Raw genomic sequence first — 21,511 nt, forward strand, 5'->3', positions numbered from 1 at the left:
ATCTTTAATCTCCAGGCATATTAAGGTAGGATCATAGTTATTAGAGTTAGATCAGGAGTATGCAACCTTGGCTTTGTGGCTCACTTAATATAGGTAGTGATAAACAGAATAAGAACAGGTCATTGTTTCCTAAATAGTATCCTTTTTAAGATGGCAATACATCTCCTTGGTTGGTATAGTGGCTGCAATACAATCAACAGAGCATGCAAAAGGTATTTAATTCAAAGGAAACCTTTTATTGTGGTTTACTGGGGAGCTGAAGTTTGAAGATATTGCTGCACAGTTGATATGTAAGCTGCCATTAAATACTGTAGAAGAACCTGTAAAATACACATGGAAAAGGTTATTGAGAAATATCAAAACATATTGAATATAATGAGATATGTAGTTCGGTATGAATGGGGGGCTGATAGACAAGCTTAGAAAATTATCTACATTAGCCGGATTAGACCTAAAGTTGATTATAGTTATATACTTTATGGATCAGCATCTGAAACAGTACTTTACTCTGGCACTTATTCTGTTATTTTTTATACACTTTGAAGGTCCACATTTGTGTGATCACATTTGCTGTAATGCTACTTAACACAACAATTTCTCCATTGTGGGAAGATAAAGGGATTTTCTATCTTATTTTAAAGGTAAAATGTTTTTATGCAATTAAATAACAGTAAAATAGTATATAGAACAAATTTAAAGCTCAAATTGATACAGATGCATCCTAAGGTTCATCTGGTCAAACGGGCCAGCAGTTGTAGTTCCAGAATTCAAAATCAATATAGTGAGAATGCTAAATTAAGGTTTATCTATATACACAGCACAAATGATTGCAATAATTATAAATAAAAATACTTCATTCATCCCAATAGGAAATGAAACAATTTAATGCTACTATTCAAATGAACAGTTAATGCCGGCAAAAGAATGGATTGAGGAGATCTGACCACTAAGAGCAGTGATTTGCTCAGAATTCAAATTCTTCATTAATCAGTCAACAGATCAGTTTGGGGGTTAAGGGTCTTGCTCAGGGACCCAGAGTGCAGGCTGAGGGGATCAAACCAAGTACTAGCAACCTTCTCAGAGCACAAGTGCACTGCTATAAGCACTAGGCCAACACTCCTCAAAGGCAAAGAATATAATTTTTAAGGAAAACTGTAAAAGTGCGGAAAGCCTGAGTTCCTTTAAATCAAGACTAAAAACACATTTGTTTAGGATTGCCTTCGACTGTTCTAGTTTAACAGTTCAACTGAAACATCATTAGTTCAACTTTTATTTTCTTTAGTAATACTGTTCTTAATATTCTTTTTTGTTTCTGAATTTTTTATTTTATTTTTTTTCCTACTTGCTTTGATTCTGTTTTATTTTCCTATATTTTAATCATGTAAACTACTTTGCATTGTCTTTGTACTGAATTGTGCTATTCAAATAAATTTGCCTCGACTTGACTTAAACAGAAAAAGGAACAATTTGACATTATAAACATAAAAAAAAGATATGAGTTATAAATATTGTTTCTATTTCTTTTGGTTTGGGGTTTCATTTGTGCATACTGTTGGAGTTGTAGAGTTTTTTTTTTTTGTTTTTTGTTTTTTTTTAGCCTGTAGTCCTGGTCCACACTCCTTACTGGTTGGTGGCGGTAATGCGCCAAACTGTTGCCTGTCAACCGCCATGAAATCCAAGAAGAAGAAGGAGGAGGAGGAGACGAAGAAGAAGATTATAAGAGCGACGTGCTGCTGTTGTGTTTTAGGTCTAACTTGTTGTTTGTTTGGCTGTTTGTGGCTCTCTCTGTCCTCAGCAGGACGCCATGCGGAGTGTTTGACCCTCGGTGTCCTCCAGCATGTTGTCCTCCAGCATGTTGTCTCCTGCCCTCGGCTTCATGCGGGCTGCTGTCAGGCTGCTGCCGCGGCGGACCCGGACTGGAGGTGGGTCCTATCGCTCCTTTTCAGTCCATCTAACTAACTGACCGTTAGGAGCTACGAAAGTCAAAGTCCGGGACTTAATTTCTGCGTTTTATAGAAGAATAAAATATAGCTTTACTGTTTTTTTTTTTACTTTGAGAATCTAGTTTTGTTTCAGTATTTTTCAAAAAGTTTGAGAGAAGATTAGCATTTAAGACTTAATTTTTTACCTGTATACTCCCTTGTGTTCTCCTTCCTTCCCCTAATTTAGCCCTTTCTCTCTTACTTTCCTTTGTATCCTTTATTTTTACCTCCTGCAGTGCATCAATGGCATGGCTTTCCTTTCTACAGCTTCCCATTATTCACCCTGACCTGTTTTCCTTCTGGAAAACTGTTAAAGGCAGCCATTTTTAAAGTATTTTTTGCCAAAGGCCATTTGTTTACACCCTTTAGTAAATCTAAAAAAACTTTATTGGCATAATTGCAATGAAACTTATCAGGGATTGCTGTATTTCCTTTTTGCTGTAACCAGGCTGATGCAACATCTACAAAGCTATTTGTTGAAAGAAATCTAAACTAATGGTTATAACAGTTTCACCCATGATGATATCCCTTCATTTCTAATCACTTCATACAGTCTTTATGACATAAGAACCTCTAGAACTGCCTGATGGTATGGTAAATCAAAATTTTATTTTAAGTGAAATAAAATGTTAAAATATTCATGAAAATAAAACTATGACAGTAAAAGGACCCATTTACATCCTAATTGGATGGATAGAAAAATAGAAACAATGCCTGAGAAATATCGAAGAAGGTCTGTATGTCTTTTCATCTGGGTCTTCATCCAAAAATAATCAGCAAGACAATTAGATATTTATCCTTGATATGGGGTTTCTTTTTGTGGAGATTAATGAAAGTTTTCCATCATCTCTCATGAGTTGGTGCACCACAAGGGCAGAGTGCAACCACAGACACAGAGAAGTGCGCACCAGACACGTATTGAACGAGCGTTTGTGGCACAAAATCCCTGACATTACGTCTTCCCGGAAATGCGTATACAGCCCCTAAATATTTTACTGGTACCGGACCGATCAGGCTTACCTTCACCCCTGCCTTTATCCCTCTTTTTCTGTCCCTCTCTGTTTTCTTTGCCTTGTGTTTTTGTTTTCCTTGTTATGTTCTTCCATCCTTATATCCGTATTTCTATCCGTCCTTAAATCTTGCCTTCCATGTGTCCTCCCTAAATTACTTTCCTTGTCTGCACATCCTTTCCTTTCATATCTTGGTTTAATTCTCCCCTCCTTTCTTGTGTGTGTGTGTACTTCCATATCTTTCATTCTATCCTCATGTGTCATTTCTTTGTTTCCTTCAATGCAAAACACTAAGAATTCATCTTAAATTAAGTTTTTGACCTGAGGTGATAATAAATCATAATACCACTTTTTCCATCTTTTAATACTGTGCGTCACGTAAAATTAAATTAACAGTTTAAAAAGAAGGAAAGTTTTAAAAACTTTTAAAACTCTGTTGAATAAATGTGGAAATCCTTAAACTAACACTTTGTTGACCCTTATGATTCACTTTTAGCTGACACACTTTTGGTTTGTCAGCTTCCTGCATAGTGATTTACCAACATTAGATTAAAAAAGATCTTCAAATCTATGATGTTTTGAAATGTCAGGATTTGTTTTCTTTGCTTTGTTTTTGCAAGGTGTTACTCATTTAAGGATTTTACGGTTTATAAGTTTGTGTCCAAGATCTAAGATCAAGCAGAAAATAAAACTATCTAGAGTTCTGCTGCTGTTTCTTCTCTAAAATCTAAACACTGACACACAGTAGAGTCCTGGACACAGTAAGAGGCACTCAGCCCCTCTAGAGGAGTTCAACCCATTGTAATACGTAAGGTATGACAATAATATCAACTCCTTTAAGAAACAATCCCATTGTTGCTGTTCCATGTTGGTTCAGAAGTCATTTCCAGGAGAAGAAGCTAACAGCTGTGTGTCGAGACAATGCCTATCAGCAGCATCCGACAAATCAGAGCTGCATCTGCAGACGTCCACATAGGGGCTCCAGAAAGAGCCAACACCACAGTAAACTTACAGGGCTGCAGCACACACTTATTTTGCTAATGGAAGAACTTGTTGACTTTTTGTTTACTGTTTATTAATAATTTGATAGCATATGTTGGTTTTTAGATGTGTTTACTGAATTTAGACCAGTTAAAGATCAAAGATGGTTTAATTAGAGTTCCATCCTCATTTTAATTTCTCTCTTCAAGCATTTCTTTTAATCTAAGTCGGTTATTTAGTCGGTTTATTTTTCATATTAGATGTGGAACTTTATATATACTTCCTTGTTTTACCACGTTGTAGCTCTGATTGTTTCTTTTAAATGTTAAGAAGGATTATGTTTCTACACCCTTAAATTGACTAAGCTGCCTTAAAAGAAATGCTCTATTTCATGACTGAAAATAATGTTCCCCTCCCTTTGAAATAAGCCTTGAATTTCTGGTTGCACCCAACCCTCTCCACTAAACAGTTTTGTAAGATTTTACCAGAGGTTACAAACTGTAAACATTTTGGGTGATTCATGTCCCTCTGCATTTTCTACAGGTTGCATATGGTGCAGACATATTTCGGTGAAACCAGGAGGATTGAAACCAAAGACTGTCCCACCTCGGTACCTTGGCCAGCCCAGCCCTTTCACTCATCCTCACCTCATCAAACATGGTGAATGCTTTTTATGATTCAATTCCAGCTGCTTTTAACCTTAGTTAGTCACACTCACCATGGGGGCTTGATGCTATCTTCAGGCAGCTAGAACTTCTGTTCTCTCTGCCCCTCAGGTGAGGTGACCCCGGGCATAACACAGACTGAGTATGAGCTCCGCAGGCAAAAGCTGGCCCTGCTCATTGAGGCCCACGCAGACAAGCTGGGAGCTTCAGCCTCCTCTGGGAACCACGTGGTCATTGTTTTATCCCATCCCGTACGCTACATGACCAATGACATCCCATATCCCTTCCACCAGAACCAGGTTCGTTTAGCAGTAACTAGAAATCGATCAATACTGATTATTTTGACATTAGTCGGAAGATATTGACCAACATTGATTTACATAAATACTGAAAGCTATAGTGGAGGATTTTTGTAAATAATAAAAAAAAAGACCTGCCCTGTATAGGCACAACCCTGTACCCGCTCTCAAGAGGGAACGCCTAATAAACATGTGCAAGAGCGTGCACAAGCCCATTTCTCCTCATGCACGCTCTGTTTAAAAGTTGCTGTTTGCATCCCTTATTCAAGTTTGTTTTCCAAAAGAAGATTTGCAATTTTTCCACTATGTCAGACTCACCACTGGTGAGTGAAAATGGGGACGACCACGTAGGATGGCCTTACGTAAACATATCACCAGAATGATTGAGAATTAGGAGGACCACTTATTTTGACGATCCACCTGGAAAAAGAACACTACCTCCACTCTACCTCCACTAGATCTTTTAGTTAATTCTTGGTTGTTATGTTTCGTAGGATTTCCTCTACCTCACAGGCTTCCTAGAGCCTGACAGTGCCTTGGTTCTGTATGGGAGGGCTCGACCGGACCAGGCCATCTTGTTTGTGCCCCGCAGAGATCAGGGAAGGGAACTGTGGGACGGTCCCCGGGCAGGAAAAGACGGGGCTGCTGCTTTGACGGGCATAGAAAGAGTTCACAGCACAGAAGAACTGGGCCTTGTTTTAAAGAGCCTTAAAGGTGAGTGGAGACGGAGGTAGGGTGGATCCAAAAGAGGCCAGACCTTTCTTAAAGGTGCAGAAAACCTGATTAGAAACATGACATCTTTAAAATAAAAATGTATTACAAGTTTTCTGGTCTTTAATTGTACCAACTAAGCCTTCTTCAGTGAAACTCATTTAAAACGGGCTTATCTTGAATAAGCTATATTTGCCAAGCAGTACTTTGCAAATGTTCTAGATCATTTCCTTTATGTTTTCTGTTTTTGGGAGAATCAAACTATCTCTGCAAATCAACTCCCTCCACTTATTCTACTTAAAGCATGTAGAAAATGCCTTAACTTGGTGAGTTAAGAAAGTTAAGAGGTTTAGAATATAACTTAATATTTTATCATTTCCTCTGCTCTTAAAATAGGAAGAAATAGGAAATTCCCAGATCGATATAAGGTAAGGCTTTATTATTTAGGGCTTAAATCCATGAGGAGGAGGATTTGAAATTATTTTTTTTTTTTGTGTGTTTGTTCTGTTTTGCCAATATAGCTCTGGGAATAGATGCCCCAGAGCTAGATGATAGTCCAACAGCTTCAGGGATAAGAACTAAGGGGAGAGAGAAAGAGATAGAGACAGGAAGGAGTGCATTAAAAGAGAGAAAATAAAACAAAACAGCAAAAGTAGAGAGAACAGAAGATATTCAGTAACTCCTAGAAGTCTGCTTCCAACACCTGTATGAAATGAGAGGTACAGAAAACAGGGAAGATGCCAACAGGAAAAAGAAGACAACAGAAAACCAAAATGAATATAAAAAAAAAAAGCTTCAAGAGAAAAAGGTATCCCTTAGATACCAGTGTGTGGAAAAACCTGTGGTGATTATACAGCATTATTTAGGTTGGTATATATCTGTAGCTGCAGCTTTTTATTTAGTATTAGTATGTATCCATTAACACCTGGAACCAAACTCCTGTGCTATGTATGGACACGCTACTTTATAAAAGATTTACAAAGCTTTTTTCAGAAAAAACAAAAACACTAGCAGTTTAGGATCTTAAACTCTTTTCTGGATTTAACTGGAAGCCAGTGAAGAGAAGCAAGGGTAGGAGAGCTATGATCTCTGTTTGTAATTTTTATCTGAACTCTGGCTTCCGCATTTTGGATCAGCTGAAGGCTTTTAACTACAGTTTGTGAACTCCCTGATAGTGAAGAATTACAATAGTCTATCCTTGAAGTAACAAATGCATGGACTAGTTTCTTAGCAATACCTCAATTCCATTTTTTTAATATATATGTATGTGTGAAATCAGATTATTTGGCGTGGTCGTTCACATTTCCAAATATATGCGACTTGTATGTGATCTCCTGTATGAACTGCATTCATACAGCTCAACTCTCCCGCATGCGCAGTAGATGATGCAATGACATCACAAGTAGCGAGCATGCTCTGTGTATATGGAAGTAAGCATGGACAGCAATGCTGGAAGGCATCTAGAGATCTTTCATTTCTATTCCTACCTGAGCAAGCAAATTAATTCAATTCAGATCAATTCAGTTTATTTCTATAGCGCCAATTCACAACACCAGTCATCTCAAGGCACTTTACAATTCAACCAGATCATACAGTCAAATCGATTCAAAGTTATCTTTCTAAGCAAAACCATTACATTTACTCGAATGCAATCCCTCACACTAAGCATACTTGTAGCGACAGTGGAGAGGAAAAACTCCCTTTTAACATAAGAAACCTCCAGCAGAACCAGGCTCAGTGTGAGCGGCCATCTGCCGCGTCCGAAGTAACAAAGCAATCTTTTCCCCTACATCAGAAAGACTGCTCTTTACGTTATCTTCCACTGTCCACTTTGCAATAAGCAAAATAGGAACCTTTTTTGAGTTCAGATCGCATGAATGCGACCTGGCTGTTCAGAGACAGGTTGCATTTGAAAAGACCAGATATGTATCGGATTCAGGACCACATAGAGAATTGACCTGAGCCGCATCTAAAAAAAAATCTGATCCGTGTTGTTCAGACCGTCATTAAAGATCAGATACTGGTCGCATATGGGCAAAAAAAAATCGGATCACTCGGGCTGCTGTGTGAACTACAAATAACACAAGGTACACAATGGCTGAAGTTCTCCAGCATGGAGTTGGATCGGTCTCAATTTTCACTCAAAATACACATATGTGATTCATAGATGTACAGGACAAGATCCACACACCCAGAGAACGATTCACACACGCATATAACATTCACAGATGCACAGCGCATGATTTGCCAAAGTATTTCTGGTCCATAAACAATTATAAATTAATTTACAAAGTACCAGTGGTCTTTTAACTTCACTGCATATGTGTGTGGATTTTAAGACTCTCCTGACGTGCCTCAATACACAAATGCATTTTTTACTGAGGGGATGGTTTCCAAACAATCACAGAGTTTCCTTGTATAAGCCAATCACAAGAAACTACTCCACGTGGGATGACTATTTGCCTCGCTCCGGTCCAGTGTTCTGTCAGCTCAGCAAACCGCGTCAGGCCAGCAAACCAGGTTTCTGTAATAGTTTGTGCATAAAACAACAAAAAATAATCCACTAGGTTTGTTACACACCAAGGGTATAACTTTGTAATGAAAGTTGGTGGGGAAACTCGGGTGGTGGGTGATGGACCTACTGTTACTCAACCCAAACGCTTTCATAACGAATAACAGCCGATTCCGATGCCAAAATCGATATATCATGCATCCCTAGAAATACAATTTCAATTCCATCCATCCAGAAAAATCTGGATATGCTGCATTTTAAATATAGCATAGCATTTTTTTTTTCTTGCAAACTTTTATTTATTTTATTGCATGTTGCATATCCCAGTAAATCTGTTTCTCTCTGCTCTGTTTAAAAAGATTTATGAACCTCTTTACTAATATAATGATGCCAGAAACAAAATTTCAAGATATGTAGAAGCTCTACAGTCTGATTCTGTATGGACAATAAGAAAACATTTAAACCTGTAACTGGGAGTCATGGTGCTCTGAGAAGCCAAGCTTTTTTAACTAGTAATTAAGAACAAACTATGTTTTCTCAGGCTTCTTGCATTATAATACTAACTGTATAAATTTACAATCTGTTGCCATTTTTAGCTGAAAAAACTGTATATCTAACGAACAGATTTTTCGGTGGCATGATTTTTTTTTTTAACCAACCTGTCTCCTAACTTTTACTTAAACATCAAAGTAGCTGCTGGTTAATATTCTCTGAGTGCTGCTGTGTGTCTCTCCTCCAACTAGGTAATTACTCTGTACGCAGGGAAATTACCGCAAATCAGGTGTCTCAAAGCGACAGATCCGATGATGTTACACTGAGAGGTGAGACATGGGAGCAGCGCGAGAGAGGAAAAAAAAACACTGACTCAAAACGTTCTGAACAGTTAGCTGCACCCAACTCCTTGGCTAAAGTAAATGAGCCGAAAGGGGAAAAAAAGCAGAAATTATTGGTGGGGACATGTCCACACCAGTCCTTCAGAAAGTTATGCCTTTGTTACACATATTAGTTTTAAAAACAAACATTGCATGTCGGTTAGATGAGAATGATTGGCATTTTTTCACAGAGAACTAAATATTTATAGGGAGAGGATTCTACAACCCTTTTGACAGGATATTAGATTAATTTGTTTTTAGTTTAATATGAGCGACATGCGGATCATTTTATTTGATTTTTTTTTTTTTTTTACAGCACATGAAGAAATACTGAAAATATTTTCAGATTACACATAAATAGATTAATTAATTCCACGAAAGGAATTACTTTAGGGTTAGAATCAGGATTCACTTGGTGATAACAACCTTCTGAGCCTACTGGCACAATCTGAAGCCATTGAGCCATCTGAGCTGTCAGAACACCGGACCAGAGCCGAGCAAATAGTCATCCCAGGTGCATTTGTGTATCAAGGCATGTCAGGTGAGTCTCAAAAATCCACACACAAATACAGTGAAGTTTAAAGACTACTGGTACTTTGTAATTTAATTTATGATTTTATATGGACCAGAAATACTTTGGGGAGTCATGTGATGTGCATTTGTAAATGTATGCTTGTGTGAATCTTTCTCTGTGTGTGTGGATCTTGTACTGTGCATGTATGAATCACATATGGGTAATTGTGAAAATTGAGACCAATTTAGCTCTACATTCCAGATCATACATTTTCATGAGTTGCACAATCCATGTGAAGAACTGTACATGCACAGGATTGTGGGATTCCTTATTTCACCTTAGAGCCAGTAATTAACTTTGCAAGCTCCCTATGCTAAAAGAACTAGGATAAGAAGCATACAGGCTACATTCCTATCTTCTTCCTTACTGCCAGCACTTCTATAGCGACATTTATCAATCACGGTGGTCTTCAGCTTTGGCGAAAGAGTCCTTACGCATTTGAGGATTTCAGATACAGCCTCTAAATACATAGTGAGAAGGGAACTCAGCTGTTTGATCCAGGTGTGTTGGACCAGGATTATTTCTAAACATTGCAGTATACTGGTCCTTAAGGACTGGCCCTCCTGCCATCCTCATGGCCTCCTCTCTGCCCAGTTGCAATCAGAGTGTTAAAGTTTCTTTTAAATTATTTATCCAGGCACCGATAATCATTTCCACTGTATCGTTGATTTGGCTGAGTATCTTACTAGGAGTTCAGTAAATTCCAGTGTGGTTCCGTGACAGGATAACACCGGATCAAAAGGTCTATGCTGCCCGATATTTCGCAGGCCACGGTTGGTGTTCTATCAACATGGAAAGGACTGGGGATGCCGGCAGCATAGCTAATCACAAGGCATGGAGAGCGGGATGCACTTGGGTCACCAACTTCTTGCAGAGTAGAATAGCTGCACAGGAACAACCTGAAAAGCTGAATCAATACTATGTTTTTTCATACCACTGAGCATAAAACACTCAGATTGTGGGTCGGCTCTGAGCATTTACCTGCAGGGAATTTCCCCTTGACTAAGGTCTGTCTCCCAGTCCTATTGTTGAGCATCCAAATGCAGCCAGCGCTTTAAAATCAAACTCCTTTTCTTCACGTTGTTTTCTTCCTCAGATTCTTCTCATCATCTGCCTTCTCTGATCAGATGGACACTGTGATAATATGTCTCTGCAAACTGAACAGCTTCTGATGCTGTCTTGCATTACCTGTACTTCTTAAAGGTTTATTGCTTTCTACTGTCAGTGCTTTAGTGGTTCAGGTAACCCCCTCAAATTCCAGTGAAATCATATTACTGCAAAAATTAAAGGTATTTTCCCTTAATCTGAGCAGGTAAGAAAATTTGCCAATGGAATAACTTGTTTAAAATGAAGAAAAACAGCTTTATTGTATTTTTAAATCCATAATATCTATCTAATTTTAAGTAATATGAATTCCTTTGTCTGATCATTGTATTTACTTGCTCAAATTAAGGGAAAATACACATATTTAAAAAAAATGTTTTCTTGTTCTCAGATCAGTTTTTGGATGAAATAAGAGGATGAATTGTAATCTATTGTTGAGCAAGCTTGATGTTGAAGAACATGACATCATAAATTTTAACTTTTGCCTGATTAAACTTCTTTTGGATCTTTTTTTTTTAAGTTCTTCTGGTCTGCTTTCCCCCCAGGCAATCAGCTTTGGTATGACACCTCTGAGCCTGCTCACTCTCGGCTCCACCAAGTTCACGTTCTCCCCATGCTGGAAGCAGGACCCATCCCGCGTTCAATTGGGCCCCTCATACACTCCCTCCGGGCCATTAAAAGTAATGCAGAGGTATCGCTAATGCAAGAGGCAGGCCGGATCACAGCTCAGGTGCGTCAGTGGTTTCATACCTCAAAATTTTATTGTGTTTAACAGATCGAGTGGATTTGAAACATGAATCAATATCCTTTCCCTTCAGGCATTTAAGAGGACGATGGCTTTGTCGCAAGGAGATGTCGATGAGTCTGTCTTGTTTGCTAAGGTAGGGTTTAGATTGTGTGAACCCTGATAAGTGGTTTTTTAAGAATGTCACAAAGAAGAAGAAATAACAAACTTTAGAACTCATTAAGCATTTTTATCTGTTTTTTTTTTGTTTATTTTTTAAGACATCGGCTAACCATCACCGATCTACACTCGTATAGATTAATGTTGGTTATTCACAGTACAATGAAGCATTTGCTACTTTAGAGATTTCTGCAATGTTTTCTCACACCTACATCTTTAAGGTCATAAAAGGAATTTTAATATCAGAAAAAAGCTGATAGAATGCTAAAGAAGATGTATGTTTTATCATTTATTTTTTAAACCGGTGCAATCCTGCATGAAAATTGTAATGCCTCGTTATTATATCATGAATAAAAGGTCTGTATAATACAACATTTGAAAGTGAAAAAACGTAACAATAAGCCCTCCAGAGCATGTTTTTGCTGCTTGATAAGGAAAATTCCTTTCAGATTAGATAAACGACATGTACCAATAACCTCCTCATTCGATCAAAGCCTCTTTCCCACTGAAAACTCTGGATTTACGAGTGTTTTTCAAACGGGTTGACCCTCTAACAATGGGCATTTGGCTCCATTCCTATTGACAAAAAAAAGCTGGGTCTAACTCCTAATCACTGCTGCGTGTCTGGTGACACCATCACTCTAGGTTGGCATTGATGCTGTCACCAGTGCGACAGCAATCAGGAAAGTAAACAATGGAGAGTAAGCAAGTCAGGGCATAGTTGGTGTTCTTCATTGTTTGACTCTTTTATCTGTCTGTATCCCTCTTTAAATGCTGTGCCATGTGTATTGAATGTAAACAGATTTGTTTAGGCTTGTTCGATCAGACATTTCTTGCGCAGTGTGTTGACATCCGTAAGTTGCGCTCAATAGTATCACGTAATTTAGCAGGTTTTCCCACAGCATTCTGATCAGAGCCAAGGCGATTTTAATGCAGGTCACTTGCCAACTCGTTTGACCCAGGTAGACACACGTCAGTCAGCCATTCCCATTGCCACTAAAAGCCAACTGTTCTGGGTTTAAACGGCTTTTTCGGCCAGTGGGAAAGGGGTATAATACACTTTTTTTTATTACATCAGAAATATGGACAAATCTCATTCTATTCATGTCAACGACAGAGCAAGGAGCATTTCTTCAAAATATGGAATAATCCCGGTTTTTTTTTCCAAGGGATTGCTTTAAACCCTAGACAGTAAACAACCTTTCAATAAATAAATTAAAAAGTTGGCCTACGCCTCACATTTGCTAGTAACAAAAGTAGATTTCCAGCTCTTACCATAGCTTTGGTATCGACAGCCGGTATCGATCCAGTCTTCATTTTAAGGTGTCTGGAGAAGCCTGCTTTGTTACCACCAATGTTAAAAGCAATCCTCTATGAAATGCTCAGTACACAGATGCAAAACCATCTGAAGTTTTGCAGGTAGATTTTCATCTAAAATACAATCTAGCCACTGAGTCTTCTTCAGATGAAGTAGCATTAAAAAAAATAAATAAATAAAAATCTGTCTTAAGAAAGCAGGGGCTCTGCTTAGCTCTTAGCTTAGCCATATCTGACCCAGGGGATGAGGGGCAGCAACGTCAACCTTGTAGAATCTGGTGAATCTGCTTCAAGAGGCCCATAATGTGGCAACACAAGTGGCCTCCAGTGGAAACCCCCCTCATAGCATGGTGGTAGATAATATCAACACTCCAGTGGGAGAAATGTTGTTTAGAAAGTGGAATGTCCTGTCTGGATCCTCCATGGCACACAAAAAGCTGGTCTGAGTGTCTTACAGCAAAATTGACGGCGATATATCCCTCCAGCACCCATACAGGGCACAACAATTCAGAGCCCTCCTTAGTCGTACCAGACTGCGGCTAAAATCGGGCCAACCTCAATGGCTGGTTACATTGCAAATGGGACAGCACCTTGGGCATAAACTCAGTCTTGGACCAGAAGGTAACGCTAGAACAATTTGGCTCCCATCTGAGACATGAGTAACTGACAGAAAAGGAATGTAGCTCACCAACCCTCTTATCTGAAAGAATGGCTAACGAACAAAAAGGCAGTCATATATGAGAGCCACTTGAGGTCTGCTTATACCAAGGGCTCAAAAGGGGAAGCTCGCAAAGCGTTGAGAACCAAAGGCAGATCCTAATTAGGCACTTGAGGAGCAAGACGAGTGCAACCTACAAACACCACATAGACAATGAGAGACCAGACCATGGTCCATCACCGAAAAGTTATCAGCCGATGTGTGATGATATGAGATTGCTGCCACATAGACACTAGAATCCGAAGGAGAATTACCCTTATAGAGACTAGAGAAACTTCTGAACAGTAGGCACTGAGCAGGAAAACTGGGACCTTGTTGTTGACAGAGCACCACTGAGAAATAATATGCCATTACATTGCTTTTGATTTAAGGGTGCCCTAGCACTCATTGTGGTGAGCCTGACAGAGTCAGAAGACAAAGTGAGCCCCCCAGGGGCCATACCCACAGCTAAAGACATTGATGATTGGTGTGCCATATTCTCCACCAACTGAGACAGCAGTGGAAAAAACTCAATGGGACCCCATTTCACAGCCACTGAAGCAGAGGGAACCATGGTTTGGCAGGCCATAATGGCGCCACCAGCAGCAGTTTATGATTTACTTCGAGAAATGTAGAGTAGGCCAAATCAGTGAGAGAGTATAAAAAACGCACAGGAGGGATGAGCTAGTGCATTCTGGCCCAATGCACCCGATGCCCTCTTCAGGGAATAGCACAAAGGGTAATGAGTTGACTCCTCTTTGGCAAACGGATCCACCTCTGCTTGACCAAAGCAGACCCAAATTATGCGCACCACCTCGTGGTAAAGGAACCATTGTTCCAGAAGCAGGGCCTTGGTGAGAGAGAGATTCTGCGACCTGATAGGTGACCCCCAAAGACTGTAAACTACTGTGCATTGCCAAATAACACCCAAGCCCATGAGACTCACATCTATGGTGACCGCCTCCCTGCGACACACAACTATTCCTATAGTCTCACCCTTGAACAAGTCCTGTTTCGCCATGGGGCCAGGGACACTGTGAGTCTGCGATGCCTGTGCATGATGGCATCGAGACGAAAGATGTTGAGTCTCCTTTGAAAAGGGAAAAGAAAGATCAAACTCAAGAGGACATGACGCAAGTGACAGAAGTCAGTTTGCCTTGCATCTGCAGGAAGGTGACTTGGGTAAACCCAAGAGTGGCTGAGAGGAAGCCAGTCAACCATGTAGGGAAGAATCCTGATGCCTGACGTCTGCAGAGGAGAGAGAAGCCCTTTCATACACAGAGTAAACACCCTTGCCATAAGAGAGAGGCCGAATGGAAGCATTGGAAGTCGCCATTGGTGACTCCAATGTTCTGCCAACTAGGTCGTTGCAAGTAGGCGTCTTTCAGATCTATTAATGTAAACCCTTCACAGTGCCCTATTGAGCCTCTGATGTCGTGAGCATGTGGAATGGAAGGACCGTTCGGTATAGATTAAATGCCCTCAAATCCAAAATGCAGCGAAAACCAACTGTTTTCTTTGGCACAACAAAGTACGTTGAACAGCTTCTTCATTGCCGCAGAGGGTCTACAGCCTCTATTGTGCCCTTGGTCAGGAGAACAGAAAGATCCTGGTACATCGCCTGGGATTTGACCGGGTTGGTAATAAGTAATTTTGACCCAGCAAGAAAAGGGGGCACGGTGTCGGAAGTGTAGCCTGTAGCCATCAAAGGGGCAACCATCCGTGGATCCACAGTGACGGTGTCCGACGGCTGACCCAGTAGCATAGTTTTCGATCCAAATGGCCCTTGCAAGCCTTGGAGGAGGTGTGAGCAGGATCTGAGGCCCTGGGCTATTTGGGCAGCGGACAGGCTCACGAAAGACTCTGCTAGGTCTCTACTGCACATGATGGGGAAAGAAACAATCAGGCTTTCACTAGCCCGAGGCTGTGACCAAACACTGGGAAGGAAGTGGGCATACTCCCCCAGAGGTCAGAAAGCTGCTGGCTGGTCTGACGAGCCTAAACAGTCCGTTCTAGCTCATCGAGAGCAGCTGATCTTACCAACTCCCCTGGCACAACTTGGACACGCCAGAGGGTCCTATGGCATGCCTCTGTCAGGTGAGACTGCAGGAGCCAAACTGGTTGATGAGCTAGACCGAGAAAAGATATGACACAACCAAGCTCTCTGATCAGCATAAAGGCAGCCAGCAACTGGCCATCTGTGGATGGAGGCAACAACCCTTGGGTCATGACAACGCCCAACTGTGCTCCAGGATTAAAAGGGCAAGTGTCAGATGCATGAGAGTACCACGCCTCCTCATCCTCATAATTATCTCTAAAGTGAGAGGCATATGCAGGGAGAGACAAAACATCATCCTAACATTATACAAATCAGGCACAGGAAGGGAGGAGAGCCCAGTCACTGTGAGTGGGAAATCAGACTGACGTGCCTGCAAGGAAGATTCCATTGCCTTGAGGCCAGGCCATGGTCAGGCTTTGCCTGCTTCCTCCTAGAGGGTAGCGCAGAGACTGTGGTATCGCCATTGTTCTTTGAAGGCTTGTATTGGGCGACCTGCCTAGAGAGGGGGAGGTCCGAGTCATCATGAGGGCAAAGCTGGGCCAACCAACGTGGGGCATGAAGCCACAGTTAATGCAGAGGTTTTCAGACAATGCCTCCCTAAGGTGATCATGCCCAAGGCAGGTAGGGAACAGGCTGTAGCCATCATCTGCCTGAAGCACAACACTGCACTCCACATAGCTATGGAAGCCATCTTTGTCCAAATTCACGGGGCTCAACCAATTCAGATGGGTAATAAAAAAAGAGACTGAAATCACAAGAGGGGGCATCGTCACCGATATAGCCGCTCAGGCAAATGAAAAATGTCCAACAGACATTAGGTATAACAAGGCAACTCAAAAGGCCGTTAGCTGCACTGTTGGTTACGCTTGGTTCCAACAAAATAATTTATACTTGGAGTGTGGGCGAAAAAGCTGCTGTCACTAGGTAGAAAAAACAAAGATCAACAAACTAAGAAAAGCCAACATTACACGGTTGCACCAGTCGTAATAAAAATAACACCAACTAAGCTGCAACGTCACAGCCATTAGGTGGAAAAGGGGGTAAACTTTACTTTACTTTATATTGAAATATATCTGTCTGACAGGAAGCCTGAAACTTCCCCCTCCGTATTGAAGCCTAGCTCCCTCATAAATTGTCTCCTCCTGGTAAAAACTGCTGCCCTGACTCTCAGGCTTTCTACTGGTTATTACTTCTTTTACGGTTTTTGGTTTCTTTCTCTTGCTGCCCATGGGACAAAGAGTAAGGATGGTCCTCACTGCTGTATTATGATTCTGTTGAGGTCTTTCATGCTCAAAAACTACCTGTGGGAGTAAGTTGAAATAATTTGGGGGAAAAAATGATGAAAAGTCTTCCACAGTAGGTTTCCAATTATTGTTAAAAATATCTTTGTAGATTCTGCTACTGAGAATGGCTCAGCCTGTTACTGTTACCTTTCTGCAGGGGGAAATATTTCAAAAAGGGCCAGGTTCTTTATGAAGGAAATCATCTCATTAAAATAGCTTGTTTTTTTGTTTTTTTTTCATAAGATATCTTTAATTGAATAGAGGGAAAAATAAGAATGCAAATAACCCTAAAGACTCTCTTAATAAAATACTGTTTATTTTTCCAGTTTGATTTCGAGAATCGGATCCACGGTGGGAATTTCCTGGCCTATCCCCCTGTGGTTGCCGGAGGGAATCGAGCAAACACTCTGCATTACATTAACAACAACCAGATCATCAAGGTAATCATTACATCTAAGGTGTGGTTTGAAAAATTTAGCTTCATCTAAACAGTTGCTGTGTATTCATGGCGAAAGATTCATGGACTATGGATGCAGTTTTCTGTTTCAAGAAATTTAACTTATGGTAATCAAAGTTTCCTGCCAAAGCCATGATGATATGCAGCTGGGAGTAATGTTTAAGTTTGATCCACATTAAAGACATGTGATAAGAAGGGCCTCTTATCACCTATAAAAATCAAATAAATAAATCAGACATAAATTGTGCTTGAGGTATAAAGCTGGGCCTCAGAATAATGATACAAGAGTTTTTGAGTCTGATGAATCCCTCTGATTGTTTAGGAGGTCTTTCAAATTATCCCAACACTGCATTGAATAAAGGAACTTTTAATAAAACATTCTTAATGGCTTAAAAAATTATAATCCTAACACTTTGACTAAATAACAGTAAAAAAGGCAATTCTACCACATTTGAAAAAACTGGAGGTGATCAACTAAAATAAAAAAAATTGATGTGACTTCCGTTATTCTTTTAATAAACAAGTCTAACTAATTGAAGTAATCCTTAAAGACTATCTGGTTACAAACACTAACTGTATTGTTATAACATAAAAAAAAAAACTGTTGGGCAGCGTCTCCTAGCTCATGCATGAACTCCCTACAGCTGTTTGGCTTTATAATCTTCACTGCTTCCAACCATCTTGATAAGTTTGTTTATATCCAAGCTATCATTTAAACAATTTTTCTATTAATACTCTTCTGAAGCACCTGAAAGATGTGATTTGATTTATTCTAAACATATCCAAATCATTAAACCAATAAAAATCTTTGAAACTATGCATATACTTACACTCATACACGCACTTATCTCAAGGCGACAGTGGCATCGGGTGTAGGAGTTTGCCCTGAAATCGAAGGGTTGACGGTTCAAACGGTTCCGGCTTTCAGTGTCGTTGTGTCCTTGGGCAAGACACTTCACCTACATTGTCTACTGATGGTGGTCAGAGGGCCCAGTGGCGCCAGTGTATTCTGTCAGTGAGCCCCAGGGCAGTTGTGGCTACAATGTAGCTTGCCACCCTCAGTGTGTGCATGAATGGGTGAATGACTGAAAGTAGTGTGAAGCACTTTGGTCAAGTTTCCTGACTTGAAAAAAGCACTATATAAGTACAGGCCATTTACCATTTAAGGCACTTTACAGAGAGAATTAGCTGATTGCATGAAGTCCTCGAACTTGCAGGACTTTGCTCCTGGAGGGGCATGTGGCAACAGATATTTGCCCACATTTTGTCGTTGACTTTTCAGTAATCACTCACACTGAGTGAGCATGCAGCGACAGTGGAGAGGAAAAACTCCCCTTTAACAGGAAGAGACCACCAGCAGAACCGTTCGCTACACGTAACAAATTTGCCTCGTAAACTTGATTGTAAAGGGGTGAGAAGTACACTTCACATCACATTTAGCCGCACAGTATTGTTGTCTTTCATTTACTTCGGAACTAAGAAGTCAGAATAATACAATCCCAAGGTGGGTGTACTTTGGTGGCACAGTGGTTTGCGCGCATGACCCATGTACGAAGGTGTTAGCCGGGTTTGAATCCGATCTGTGGTCCTTTGCTGTATTTCTTTCCCCTTCTCTCATACACCCTTTCTTGTCAGCCTACTGTCAAATAAACAATATAATCCCAAGGGTTTGCACCTTCCAAGAGCAAAATAAACATGCTTGCAAATATATTCAACTACATTCGCGCCTGAGTTCACATGCACGTGAAACTTTGGGGGCAGAAAATAGCTTAGCGTGTGCGCATCGCTGTTCTACATGTGCACGAGTTTCTGCCCTCACGCGTTTATTGCTGCACGCAGGCCAAATCCTCCTATCGAGAAGCAAAAAGCTTTTTAAAGTCGGGCGGAGACATACCTCTTCTCTGAGCCTCCTCCTGATTGCTCCATGAGAGCAGAGGCATATTTGAGAGAACAGCTTTCCGCAAACAATGGCGCTTCAAAGAAACTCTTTCACGAGTAGAGCAGCGTCACACGTGCGCTCTGAGATCCTGAGCATGCGTGGCAGGAATGGGCGTCCCCTTTAAGCTAGTTTCTTCCCCTGAAGCTGAAGTTTCCCATGCTTGTGGGATTTTTTTTGCCAATGGTTGATGAACTCATGCAAGAAAGTACACTGCAAAAAATAGAAATCTCAATAAGTTATTTTTTCTTAAAATAAGTGCGTTTTTCCTTGATTTGAGGAGGTAAGACACTTTGCCAATGGAACTAGACAATTTCCTTTTAAAATAAGAAAAAACAATTTTATCGTCTTATTTCAAGTAAATATTATCTAACTATCTTATTTTAAGAGTGAAAATACTCATTCCATTGGCAAATCATCTTATTTACCTGCTCAAATTAAGGCTAAATATACTTAATTTAAGCCATTTTTTACTTATTTCTGGATTGTTTTTGCAGTGTAGCTTTATATACTTGCAATTCTGTTTATTTTGCTCTCTGAGATTTTTACATAAATGTGAAGCGATGGATAACATTCCAGTTTCCTGCTTATAGATGCTGAGGTGTTCTCGAAAAACTATCAAAGTTGGAAAGTTTAACTCATAGTAGTAAAGTCTCCCATTTTGGCTGGGAAACTACCTTATTTTACCCATCTCTCCCGCCGTCCTCCCATATTAGAAGTTTCCTGTAAATTTCACATATTATTTTATCAAATTATATTTAAAAAAAACAAAAAAACACTGATCTGCCTATCCAAATTAAATTGTCACTAGCATCATGAGTCAAAATCTGACCACCCCACCATTGATTTGAAAATGTTTAGTTTAGATTTCTTATGCAGATCTAAACATATACCGGTAATGAATACTTGAGCTTGCCTGGAGTAGTTGGACGGCTCACAGCAAATGTCTTAAAATTTCCCTTATTTTCAAATCCAAAACTTGACAGGTTGTCTACTGTTGGAGCTGTTAGCAGCCATATTGAATGTGAAAGTTTGGTGTAGTCGCCATAAGCGTCGTTAGACCTATTTAAGGGTGGCTTCAGTCATCCTTTCTTTGGCATTAGCCACCCTATAATTATTTTGCGGTTTTAAAAAAAATATATTTTTTTTCTGTATTTATTTTTTCCTCATATTTTCCCAAAACAAATGCAGTAAAGCACCGAATAAAAGCCATAAAGAAGACAAGTTAATCTGAACAATCATAGGCGTAACTTCCTTAAGGACTGGTGTGGACATGTCCCCACCAATCTTGACCGGTAGGGGGACAGACCCCACCAATATTTTGTACACGTATTTTGCTTTCGGTGCTGTGTATATCTGATTAAAACCCCATTCATGCCGCTCCTCAGAAAGAAAATAAAAAAAGTTCTCCCCGCTGCTCACCGTCCACAAACCCCGACAAAAAACTCAGAAAAAGGAATCTGTTGCCTCTCGCTATCTCCCCATCACCCCCCTCCGCCCTCTCTCCCCATAACACCGGTCGCTTCCCTCCAAAAATGCTAAGGACAGCAGTGGACTCAGACTTGCAGGTGAGAGGGACTTGTGGAAATATTAAGACCTAATTTTAGTCAGGAGAGACTTAAAGTAGTAAAAGAATAGAGAATAGTGTAAAAAATAAGTTAATACCGTATTTAAAATATAACTGAACTGATAGCCTATGATGGGTTAACGGGTCGGGTTGTGGGTTAAATATCAACGGGTCGGGTCGGGTTCGGATTTGAATTGAAGATATCAGCGGGTGACTGGTCGGGTTCGGTAGTCATCCTAACGGGTTCGGACGGGTGCGGGTTGGTAAAACTCGACCCGTGCAGGTCTCTAAGCTACACTACATTCAGTATCGTTGCCATAGAAACAGACAACAGCGCCAATATATCAGAATTATACTAAAACACACGCAAATAATTTCCCACATAAAAAACAGGACTTTCAGTCCATTACAGTTTTCCGTTTTTAGAGGGTTGTTTATTTTGCGTTTATTAAGTGATGGCTGTGGTATATTAGCTTTCACTGCTATAAGCTTTCGCAGCAGTGATTGATTAATTTAAACACCTGCTCTACTGATGGTCTATCGGCGTTGGTATTTAGGTTGAACATAAAGAACACCTTTTA

General features: G+C 40.2%; 1 protein-coding gene across 1 annotated transcript in view; it reads left to right on the plus strand.

The window, feature by feature from the left end:
• Window positions 1–1,689: 1,689 nt before the first annotated feature.
• xpnpep3 (X-prolyl aminopeptidase 3, mitochondrial) overlaps window positions 1,690–21,511 on the plus strand; it is a 24,983-nt gene continuing 5,161 nt past the window's right edge. The window contains exons 1-7 of the mRNA XM_015387937.1: window positions 1,690–1,922; window positions 4,517–4,633; window positions 4,750–4,937; window positions 5,432–5,651; window positions 11,256–11,440; window positions 11,529–11,591; window positions 17,297–17,410. Coding sequence (XP_015243423.1) covers window positions 1,838–1,922; window positions 4,517–4,633; window positions 4,750–4,937; window positions 5,432–5,651; window positions 11,256–11,440; window positions 11,529–11,591; window positions 17,297–17,410 — 972 coding nt within the window. The 5' untranslated portion in view covers window positions 1,690–1,837. The remainder of the gene's footprint in view (window positions 1,923–4,516; window positions 4,634–4,749; window positions 4,938–5,431; window positions 5,652–11,255; window positions 11,441–11,528; window positions 11,592–17,296; window positions 17,411–21,511) is intronic.

This window comes from Cyprinodon variegatus, unplaced genomic scaffold, assembly GCF_000732505.1.
Source record: "Cyprinodon variegatus isolate N-32 unplaced genomic scaffold, C_variegatus-1.0 Scaffold407, whole genome shotgun sequence".
Lineage (NCBI taxonomy): Eukaryota > Metazoa > Chordata > Actinopteri > Cyprinodontiformes > Cyprinodontidae > Cyprinodon > Cyprinodon variegatus.